Source organism: Protopterus annectens, chromosome 1.part0 (assembly GCF_019279795.1).
Source record: "Protopterus annectens isolate FY-2018-M chromosome 1.part0, PAN1.0, whole genome shotgun sequence".
Lineage (NCBI taxonomy): Eukaryota > Metazoa > Chordata > Ceratodontiformes > Protopteridae > Protopterus > Protopterus annectens.
The window spans coordinates 1,109,175,187-1,109,188,126 of NC_056725.1; the positions used below are offsets into that span (position 1 = coordinate 1,109,175,187).

The 12,940-nt window shown below is 31.6% G+C and overlaps 1 protein-coding gene across 1 annotated transcript in view; it reads left to right on the forward strand.

Moving 5' to 3' along the window:
- MCHR2 (melanin concentrating hormone receptor 2) overlaps window positions 1–12,940 on the forward strand; it is a 2,243,283-nt gene that overhangs the window by 997,564 nt on the left and 1,232,779 nt on the right. Inside the window, exon 3 of the mRNA XM_044065015.1 lies at window positions 9,725–9,934. Within this exon, the coding sequence (XP_043920950.1) occupies window positions 9,725–9,934 (210 nt within the window). The remainder of the gene's footprint in view (window positions 1–9,724; window positions 9,935–12,940) is intronic.

Genomic DNA, 12,940 nt, shown 5'->3' on the forward strand with positions numbered 1-12,940 from the left:
TCAACAACTTAAGATATTTTCTTTGCGTATAGTACAACGGAACTAATACAGAATTTTGATTTGAGATTGACTGTGCTGTTAATCACTACCCAAAAAGAATGCAAGTAATATTATTCATCACTTAGTGAACTAGTACATTACTAACTTTATTAACCTTGTATTAATGAATATTGATATTGAGGAAATCTGTGGCTGCTGATTTATAATAGTTCTTCAAATGTCCTATTGATAGTTAAAAATGAAATACTTTATGCAGTGGAAATAATGATGCTTTACATCTAGTGTACTTTGTTCTGTTTTGCTTATCCACCAAGCAATTTTATAATCTAAACATGCCAGAAATAAAATTGGAAAAATATTTGTATTTTAGTAAATGTGATACTTCTATATCTGGCATGTTTCTTTGAGTTTACTGTGTGTAATTTGATTATATGCTATATTATTTAAATACTAAAAGTTTACAAGTTTAATTCCCACAATATGTTCAAAACTATAGTCTTTTTATAGTATAATGGACTCAAAAGACAGAAGGGATTTTCTATAATGGACTCAAAAGACAGAAGGGATTTTCTTAGTCATCATTAGATACTTAATTTCAACTCTAGTAAATTAACTTACTTATACTAACTTTGCTAATGGCTAGTATATTCTTTAATTTCAAATAGTTAAGGCATTGACAAAGTAGATAATATGGAAAATGTATGTATTTATGATTATTTATGCATCTGTTAATTTATTACTAAACTATGACTATTTTATTTGGTTACAGTATTTATCATTAAATAGGATTCATCAATCATTATATCTAGACTTTTTTTCTACTTTGATTATTTTATAACTTAGAATTAATGTTTCTATTATATGAAATCTTCTTTTGTTCTATACACTTACAATTACTTAAAATTCTATTTGCTCCCATTAGCAATTGTTTTGAATAAGCTGCTTCTATTACATCAGTTTCAAATCTGTTTCCTTTATGTATCACAAAGTTCATCTAATCATTCAATTCTAACAAAAGTGGATATATAAATTAATTTTAGATCTACTATTAACTCATACTGGAGCTCAGACATGTTATTGTCGTTAATCAATTTTTGTTTGTCATGAAGGTTAATCTGTTTGAACTTATATGTTCACTCAGATTGGAAGTGTATGTCACTTCATGTTGGTTAAAGTTTTTTTAATAAACTCTTTATTAATATGGTTACTCTTACTTATTTTTCATTCAGTATTCAAATCTTCATTTTATCGGCCTATCTCTAATAAAACTTTATACAATTTGTTAGGGAGAACTAACCTAACTATTTCACACAAATTTTTTCTATATAAAGTTACACTCTTTATCATCCAGTCAATACCAAACATGAACACTTCAATTAACTCACAAAAAAGTCATACTTGATGGATTTAATCTTACTATCCTTAAATGTTAATGGATTAAACAATCCAAGGAAAAGATCCAATTTATTTAGATACTTGAAACTAAATAAAATTCAGGTTGTATTTATTCAAGAATCCCATCTAAAATCAGATGATAACTTTAACTGGAATATATAAATCTATCTTGCTCATCATACAAGAAAAAAACAAGAGGAGTTTTAATACTTTGGAGGAAAAACATCATCATTCCCCTAATTATTTATAAGTATTAAGACAAAGAGGGTCTTATTTCAATTGTAATAATAAGATTTAATAATAGAATATGAACACTTGCTAACACCTATTGGTTTCCTGGTATAGGGATAGGAACTGTTAGGAAACATTTAGAACTAATTAACAAAGTTTATAAGAGTATTTTGATTCTTGGGGGAGACTTCAACTATACTTTAGACATTTCTGAAACCTCAAATAAAAAGCACTTCCATCTTGCTTCTCTAGGAAAAGCTCTAAGAAATTGGTATGAGAACCTAAATCTAATTGACACCTACAGTTATAAAGACCCTAATTCATTATCCTTTTCTCATAAAGATTATAGAGTTGGCACCCAAATCAGAATTGATAAGCTTTATGTATCTCAAGATTTAAGTATGAAAATAACTAACTTTTCTATATTCCCTTGCCCCTTTTCAGATCATAATTCACTTATTTTAAAACTTGAAATGGATTTAAAAGGTTGATCTTCACAACAAGGATACCAGCATACATCACCAAACTACCACAATTCAAGCCTTGGTAAGATCACGAAATTCAAAACGTTCTTGACATTAACCAATCAAATGATATATGTTTGACACTTCTCTGGTATATACTAAAAGCTTACTTATTTGGTAAAATTCTAGCTTGGTTTAAAAATAAGACTAAAGAATGGGAATCGGAACTTCATAATATTCAATATAAGCTTATAATTATCAATAAATATAATTATCAATAAAGATAATTCACAACATCCAAAAACAAAAAAGAAAACAATTACAGACTTAAATAACAAATACAATGAAATATTAACTCATAAAACAAATCTGGCGTTAGAAAAAATAAAAATCAACTCACACTCAATGCCGCCCAAACATCTACATAATCTTTCAATGAAAGTTAAAAGACAAGCCTCAGATAACAATATTACAAAAATCATTCATGAAGGTAGAAATAATAAAATGGTATCAGACAATAAAATGGTATGAGACATTAGTGATATTCTTAAAGCCTTTAAATATCATTACTCTGACCTCCAACTCAATAATTCAGCACAATTTCAACATATAGATGTAGATAAAAGTTTACTTAAAATAAATACAATTCCAGATAAACTAAAATCTGAAATCTTAAAACAAATTTCTCTTAAAGAAGTAGTTGATAAAATTAAAGAAAGCAAAAATAATAAAGCCCCCGGGACAGATGGAATTATAATGGAACTATATAAGTTATTTCCTCCCTCAGCCATCTCAATTTTCCATAAAACCTTAAATGTAATTCAAACCAATAATTTAACTTCTCCCTCTTGGAAATATTCTTTAATCACTTCTATATTAAAAGAAAATAAAAATCCAAAACAATGTAGTTCCTATAGACCAATTTATTTGCTAAATAATGTCTACAAGATATTTGTATCCATTCTTGTAAATAGAATTAAAAAATCCTTAACACATATTATAAATTCTGATCAGTCTGATTTTATTTACAATAGACATACTTATCATAATATTTTAAGAATACTGTCCCTTATCAACATTTTAAATAGGGACAGTCGAGAAGCTCTTCTAATAGCTCTCAATATTGAAAAAGCTTTTGATACACTGAAATGGGATTATCTCTACAAAGCTTTAGAAATTTTTGATTTTCCATCTCATTTCATTACTTTGATAAAAAAAATCTATATAAAAATAATCATGTGTATGTAAAACTAGGCCCTTTTACTTCAGAACCCATTAAAATACTCAAAGGTATAAAGCAAGGCTGTCCTTTGTTGCCCATTTTATTCACTCTTGCAATACAATTATTTGCTATTACATTACGCCAAAACACAAAAATTAAAGGTATAGACATTTATGATCAATTTAATTCCAAAATCATGCTCTTTGCAGATGATATACTTTTAACTCTGAGTGTCTCACAAGAATCTCTTAAAGAGGTAGATCTACAGACTAAAAGGTTATCTGATAGCTCTGGTTTATGTATAAGTGAATCTAAATCTAATTATATGCATTTAAATAAAAAACAAAATTCTTTCATAACTCCAGTCCATTTAATAGGAAAACAGGTCTCTTCTATAAATTACCTAGGAATTATTATAGATGACAATATTAATAACACTCTCTCTACAAATTATAAAAAAACTTAAGTACCATAAAACTACTCACTGACAAATGGAATAAATGATTCCTAAAGTTTGAAGATAGACTTCAATTAATAAAGATGGTATTATTACCAAAACTAAACTATATAGCTCAAGACATTCCGATGCTACCTAATAAAAAACTATTACAAGACATAAATAAAATTATTTTAAAACTTCTCTGGTTCCCTAAACGAAACAGGATAGCCTATGCTCACCATATTAGACCCAGAAAAAATGGGAGGAATTAATTTTCCAGATTTAGAGACATATATTAAGGCTTCTATATTCAAAATAGTTTTCAACTGGATAGACCCAAAAATTTCATCAGCTTGGAAATCCCTCCATATTTCTATTTTTTAAATGAGAATTTACTCACAAAAAATCTCTTTCAAATGATCAAATAAATAAATTTTGGAAAATATTATGTCTTAATTTACAATTTAATGTTTCGAAACCCACCAACTCAGTCTTCATAAACTACAAACTCATTTAGATCTTTCATAAACTTAAACTTAGACATTAAATTATGGTAGGAACTCTTAATTCCTTTCAAAATAACTAAAAACTTTCCCAACAAATTACATGAAAACACTATAAATAATTGGGAACTAAAAAAATTGTACCTGTTGGCAAGATTGTATTAGGAACTCATCAGTCTTAAACATACAACAAATAATAAACACCTTTGATATTCCAAATTCAGATTGGCTTATACTTCAAAGCATTTTATTTCATCCTCAAGAGTTATACAGAATAATCAATAATTCCTCCTTTAGTTTTGAACCAAAATTAATTTCCATTATCCAAGAAATGATCTATAATAATCATAATTGGTCTAATTTAACCTCAATGCTCTATAAAAACTTAATAATCTACAAAGTTAATCCAAAACAAAACTTCTGGAACTTTATTACTAAAGGTCATCAGATTAACCTTTCCTCTGAAAACAAAATTAATTTATTGTATTCTATTAAATTAACTTCCAATCTACAAGCTTGGAAGATTTTTTCATGGAAATTCTTACACAGGGCATTTTACACCCCCAGTAGGATAGCTAAAATGGACTCTTCTAAACAATTGTTTTGTTGGAGATGTTCTCAGAATTGTAATGCTGATTGGATTCATATATTTTTTGAGTGTATCAAAATTAAAAAATTCTGGGAGGAGATTGGAAATTTCCTTCAAGCTATTTTTTCAGATTCCTTCATACTAACTAAATCCATGATTTTTCTGAATATAACTGAAACAAATGTTATGAGCAAAAATAATTTGTATCTACTATTGACTATACTAGCAATTGCTAGAAAATGTATTACAAGAAAATGAAAAACTTCATCTGAACCCAACTTTCAAGAATTTATGACTCTACTAGAAGAAAAAATACACATGGAAACAATGGTAAAAGAAACAAGAATCTTCCCTAATAAATGGATCAACAATCCTTGGAAGAAAGTTCTTTTCTCTCATTGAGACTTTAAAGATCTCCACATATTTTTAGTAATTGGAGAAATTACACAGATTTTTTTGTTATGTGCAACTACCTCTCTCTAACTTTAAGTTATTCTCATTCATATAGGCCATATGTACATATTGTATATAGTTTGCTTTTGTTTAATTTGTATTCTAGTAAAAATTATGTTTTGTCTTTTTGAAAATCAATAAAATATTTGAAAAAAAAAGCACCCAGCTATTCCTAATTTTTTGGTATATCTAAGGTGCGTGAAGATGTTAATCATCCTCCTTTTAGACTTATTGTCTCAACTCAACAGTCTAAGACATACTTGCTAGCTGTATATATTGATAGGAGATTGAGACATGTTACCTATCATTTTTTTTCACATATTTTAAGGGACTCATGGGACTTTTTGAGTAGGATCAAGAGTGAGCTGAGTGAGGAGTAAGAAGTATGTCTTAAAGAAATTTCTAAAGGTACCTTGGGTGGAAGTGATCTATGGTTTAACTTTTATTTTAAATGAGGTTTCTTTATGGTCAGATCTAACAAGTGATGAAGCAATGCACATATTAGTAAGGACAATATCCAAGATGCTAGTCCCCCTAGTAGGTACTCTGACTAATTGTTCCAGTGCATTTACATTAACAAAGTCCAGGAATCTCTGTGCTTGTGCACTAGTGTAGGTTTCTCAGTCTATAGATGGTTAATTTAGATCCCCTAGGAAAATGGTATTGTCTTTAATACTGAGTGATTTCATTCCCATAGATAGTTGTAGCTTTCTTATGTCATAGTGGGAATTCTATAGCTAGCTAATATATGTTATGGGAACTTTCTGATAGTTATTTGGGCATGAAGAAGCTCTAGTGTATCATGTTGCTTTGCTATCCATGATGAAAGCCTCTTCTGGATGTAGATTGAGACATAGATGCATTTTGCCCTTCTTGCGCAGTAACTGGTCTAAATGTGTAGAAGACATTTCAGCTCTGCACTGCCGGAGTGCTCTCCACTATTTTATACCATGTCTCAGTCATTACACAGACGTCTATGTTCTCCAGGGAAAGAAGAGGTTGTATGGAGTCAAGTTTCTTGATTATGCTCCTTACATTGATCAGTAACACCTTCACATATTCCTTTGTTTGTTTCATTATGTCGGTAGGTTTATCAGGTTGGCATTGCCTAAAAAGGCACCATGGGTGTGGACAATACCTTTGCCAGTAATTTAAACACTACTAGAAGTGACAGATGCAGGACATCCCTTGTGAAGCAGCATAGTCTATCGATCATATCCTACCAGGCTGACAAATATTGGACCCCCTTTGAATGACACCAAAATCCAAGCCATTTATTAAAAACAATTATTTTATGCTCATTTTTCAGCATCCTCTTTGGAGAAAGTAAAATCCTGCTCAATGCTAGAATCATACCTGCCTTGGACACTTAGTCTGAAAGCTCCATCATTTCTCTCTCATTATATAGTCCAGGGATGTATACCTCAAGTCATTGACACTGGCAGGAACTATGACAGGGTCATACTGGTACTTGTTCAAGGACTTGAATGCAGATTCTGGCACCAGACAAGCAACTAAACATTCATCTTTCCTTACTCAGCCTGGTAGGAGGTAAATCTTTATCTCTAACAATGGAGTCACCTATAGCAAAAATGTTTAGTTGGGTCAATGCCTGCCTCATGGACTCAACATCTGTGACTATGGGACTCCTCGTGCTATGTGAGGAGGTAGGGGTAACTTGCTGAGTGTGTTTTGTGCCTGTGTTATGTTCTGTTTTGGAGGTTTAGGCAAGTTAATCTTTAGAACCTCAGCATATGATGGACTACATGTATTGTGATGGCCTTGGAGAAGTGCAATGTGTGGTGTACTGCTGATGATTTTGGTGCCTGAGTTTACTGTGGGTGAGATTTTTGCCTACAGGGATATTATATATGTACATTGTGTTATGCTATTTGAGTAATAGAGGATCATCAGACATCATGAGACAATTCTTTCACCACCTCATGATACCTATCTCAATCAGGCTAGCAAGAACAGTTGTGGGGAATTGCTGGTCCATGATATCAACAAGAATGACTTTGGATCCTGGGGTAATTATAACTGTCTGCTGTTCAGCTTTAGGACAATGTTTGGGTGGACTTGTTACAGAGTATATAAAGTTCAATAAAAAAAAACAACTAACCTGGAAACCTTCTTCTGCCAAGAACATGGTTTACAGGAAACCGACCAAGAACAGGCAAAATATGGACATTTTGTGAAAATTTGGACAGTTGAGAGGTATGCTCCCAGTACTGCTTTTTTCCTTATGCATAAGGAAGCATGAGATCCACTGTAGAGACATAATCTGTACCCTGAAGCTAACCAACACTTTTTGTGCTCCCTTTACTTAAACTTGATTGGTAGGAAGGAGTGAAGAAGAGTCTGTTTACTTATTATGTTCTTCGACAAAGAAGCTGTAGTAAACTTTGCCTCACATTATAGACCCTCTGGACTTGTGCTTCCTTTATCCTGTTCCTTCAGAGGCTTTTTAAGACACCTGCTGACCCACTGAGGAACATCTACTGCTCACTTATCTGCTTCTCTCTGATACAAGTGCTTATAACTCTTTGTTTCTTTTAGAAGGCAGGACAAATTTAGATGCCTTTAGGTCTGCCTTTTGTTACTGTATATATATATATATATATATATATATATATATATATATATATATATATATATATATATATATATATTCTCTACAGATATGGTGAGTTATGCTAGTCCTTGTCTCTAAAATATTCTTTTCCCCTGCATTTCTTTAAAAGCTACCTTATATTAGTCAATTTTCTGATGTGCTTTTCATGTAGCCCTAAATCTTATTCTTACTAATGTTAATGTATTTTATGTGGCTAAAAATACTATAATTTTTCAAAAATAGTAACTCAAAAACCAACAACTACCAACCAGAACCAGAACTCAGGTCCACTTAAGAAGTCGCAAAGCATAGAAAATATACAAAAGGATCCAAGGACGACCAAAGGCTTCCAGAATAAATCCGTCTTTAATGTACAAACTGTAAAAGCATAAGCGCTTTCATAGCAAAGCTACTTTATTAGATGCATTTCACAACTAAAATTCTCTACTCATTATATATACTAACTAAAAAGGTCACATGACTAGAAACTTTGCTTCTTTAAAGACATATTACTAAAAATTCTCAGTACAATGTATTTATATATAAATACTAAATAATAACCATCCAACAAAGAATAAAAAATTGACATATATATGTAAGTGTACCTAAAATGATAAAAATAAATAAAAACATGTACTTATATTTAAAATTTGTTATTATTCAAAATAAGTAAAAGTTACATCCCTTAAAAGACGTTTGTGTTTACGAAAAATAATGTCGTCCAGTATAAGTCATGGATGTACTATTGCGAGTGGGCAGTGTCAAGCCTGCAAATATATTGATAGTGCAGGAACATGCTATCATCCTGATCAAGGTAGGACATATCGCTTTGACATTGCAGCAACATGCAGCAGTATGCACATGGTCTATCTAGCTTACTGTTCAATATATACAAAATTCTATGTTGGTAAAACTGATGGAGCACTGAGAGATAGAATTAATGAACACTATTACCACATAAGTAAAAGTGATACACTCAGTGCTTTGTCCAAACATATTCTAGACACTGATGCCTCTCATTTGTTCAAGTTTATGATAACAGGATGTGTACATGAAAATATAAGGAAAGGGGACATCAGAAATCAAACTGAACAGCTGGAAGCCAAATGGATAGTTATACTCCGAGGAGTGTAATTTTTTTTATTCTTTGTTGGATGGTTATTATTTAGTATTTATATATAAATACATTGTACTAAACATTTTTAGTAATATGTCTTTAAGGAAGCAAAGTTTCTAGTCATGTGACCTTTTTCTTTAGTATATATAATGAGTAGAGAATTTTAGTTGTGAAATGCATCTGATGAAGTAGCTTTGCTACAAAAGCACATATGCTTTTCCATTTTGTACATTAAAGATGGATTTATTCTGGAAGCCTTTGGTTGTCCTTAGATCCTTTTGTAAAAAATAGTAACTATTTTATGCCTCACTGGCAAAATTCTGTAAATAAACTATTCAAAGTGATTAACACTTTGGCTTACATAATAACACAGCTTCACCCATGGCTGTACATGAATTATGTGCTAAAATACATTTGTATATAAATCAATTTAAAATTGTTGTATGCAATTTTATGTTGGACACATTCCTAAAATATTATTTTTTATTTTTAGAAACACAGTATTGCAATTTGTCAAGCAGGTTGAAGATCTGTATACCTCTTCACTTACATATCATGTATCTGTTTTCATTTGTCTGTATAGCTGTATTCACTTGTCATTTTAGAAAATATTTTAGCTATATTAAATAATGTTTATATCCAACTGGCCAATAAATTTCAACAAACATGTATATGTTCATTCTTTTTTTTTGTTTAGGTCCAGAAGGAAAACAATTCCAGATATTTACATCTGTAATCTGGCAGTAGCTGACTTAGTCCATATTATTGGAATGCCGTTCTTAATTCATCAGTGGGCTCGTGGAGGAGCCTGGGTGTTTGGTAGTGCTCTTTGCACAATTATCACATCTCTGGATACCTGCAATCAGTTTGCATGCAGTGCAATTATGACAGCTATGAGCCTAGACAGGTAAGATCATTCAATGATTATATCAGTACTTAGCATGCTAGGTTACAGAAACAAGTTTAGTAGCTAAACAGATATATTTTTTTGACAATATTTAAAAATTGGCCTAAAGGTCATTGCACACAGTAAGAGCATATTATTGCAGAATTCACTATTGAAAAGATTTGCATGAAACATGCACTTCAAAGATTTTGATTTTGTAAGTGTAAATTGCAAAATATGCAGTTCTGAAGCTGTTATACATCTCTGGAGAAAAGCATTATAATTCTCTTCCTGTAAATCTTTGTGATTGATGAAACTAATGGATATATTTTCCAGCAACAACTCTTTTATCTATTCTCTTTGTTATATAGTCAGATAATTTCTCTTCTCTGGTTTCTTTTGGTAATAGCTCATAGTTGAGTAGTTTTACATTCTCTAGTATCTCACATTAATATGTAATTTATAGAAGTCACATTGCTTTTCATTTCTTAATATGACTTGTCTTCCTCAGAGCTACCTGCTGTTTCAGACTGCGCACTCAGAAAAAAGTTACTTTGAAATATACATTTTTATAAATGACATCAACATCAAAGTTCCCTGCATGTCTTTATAAGAGTTAAATTATTTCTCTGCTGGCAAAGTGAGATATCAACTCTTCAGATCTACAGTGCAACTCATAGAAATTATAAAGTTACACATAGAGGTTAAACCTGGTTTCTCAATTTTACTGTCATTTTAACAGAACTGAAATAGTTGCATTTTCTCACAAGCTAGCAAAGTTAGGAGCATGCGCGTGCACACACACACACACACACACACACACACACACACACACACAAGTGCTTATATACATGCATAGATATATGGGTTCTATAAGTATTGTCACAAGATTGTTTTATCATAGCTAGATTTTGTCAATATTGTAATTTTTGTCATTGATGAAGTTCACGAAATTGTGCTATAGTCAAAGTACAGGATGTTAACTATAGCAGAATTCAGGGAATTTTAATTTATTTGTGGTTGTGCAACTGTGAAGTAAGTATATTTTAATCTGGGGCTGTGGGTGACTTGCAGGTTTCGGCATCAGTGGTGTTTGTCCTCCTGCTTTTATTATTCTTTGCCTTGTCATGCCTGGTTGTGTTTTCCTTTGTTATATGGTCACATGTGTTTGTGGAATATGTGTACTGTTATGATCTTCCAGTAGTTGCTTTTGATTCTGAAAAGATTACAACTGATTTATACAGTTTGATAGGAATGGTATGGTTGTATTTTAGGTCTATGTCTGGGTTACTTTTTTTCCTGCACAGATGATGGGTGTATCTTTTATTTTTGTTTGCAATTGGAAATGTGAATTATGGGTATGTGCTATGATGCCCTCAAAACTATTTTCATTTGTTTTTTTTTTTTCAGAAGATTGAACAATTAAGATTTTTATTTTTAATCTGTTAGGAAGTCATCATATTATGTGAATAGAAATGCAAATTTTTTTTTTATTCATTTTTTAAAATGTTTTTGTTCAGTTTACTATGCTGTAGATAAAATAGTGTAATGTACTGTGTGTCAGTCAATCAATTTCATGTACGATTTTTCATTATATATAATATTTCTATTTGCATATATACATAATAATATATATTAACACACACACACACACACACACACACACACACACACACACACACACACACATGCACTCACACACACACACACACACATGCACTCACACACACAAACACACACACACACATATATATATATATATATATATATATATATATATATATATATGTATACAGACACACATACTCACACTTAATATATATATTACAGTCTCAGTGGTGGAACAATGCAGAAGACTGTGGGTGCTATTGCCACACCAAGTGGAACCCCATCCCTTTAGCTATTCAAGTGAAGAGCCAAAAAAAGGACTTTGGCTGACTGGTCAAGTCATCTTCCTTACAGTCAAATCCATGCTCTCCTCAACTCTTTGAGTTAAGAGCAGCAAACAAAAAAAAAAAAAGACCAGCATACTGTAGGAAGTTGATTGGTACATAAGCTTCCATGTCAGCCTATCTACACCCCCTTTGCCCTACCCTTGCTATGCTACTGTGTCCAATAATACAGTATATAGGCCCTCTGAGAGGAGATCATAAGAATTTTTTTTACCAATTGTTGCCTTTCTCAATGGGCTCAAGAGGGTACTAGGCTTAAATTGATCTCCAAGAATTATTCCCTCTTGCACTAGGCCTTAACCAAAACTCCAATAAAAATAAACACGTTGCATGTGTTACATCTTAACTTTAGTGACCACTGTCTTATTTTATTTCACTGATCTAACAAAAGTCAGATAGCCATTTCCACCCCAATATTATCATGAGAAGTCCTCTTCCAAAATTGACTCTCTTTAAGATGGTCTACATTCAGCTGACTTGCTTTGAAGTGTCTGCTTGTGAATATGTTACAATAGCCATCATGCATTGCAAAATAAAACAAAAATTCTAAAAGCTCTCAGGTTATGGTAAAGTCACATGGGTCCTTTTATGTCTACCAACCTCCTGCTTTTGTAGGGACACAGCTTGGGTTTTCTGCAAACTAAATTCTGCTAATGCTTCTAGAGCACAATGCATCTATCTTTGTAATAATCCAAAAAAAAGGAAATTTAAAGACAGAAAATCCAGTATTGAAACACTAGACACTACCTCTAAGAAACACAAGAAATGGGTTTCATATTAGGAAACCAAAGGCAAGTTCAACACTGTAACTCCTTCAACCTTAATCACTTAAAATTTCTCAAATTCCACAGTCATATCAGCTCTCTATTTTCTTCCTAACCCTGAACCATTTATACTTTAATTCTGACTTAAAATAAGTTTCTATAAAACAAGTTTCCAGACTCCTGGATGATCTACCAAATCATGATCAATTAGTGCCAGACAATCTCTACCACTGTTCCCTTAAGCTCTTCAAAAACTGTATTTCTCACCCTGGCTATTACCTTTCAACCACCTTCTAAACCATGATCATTTC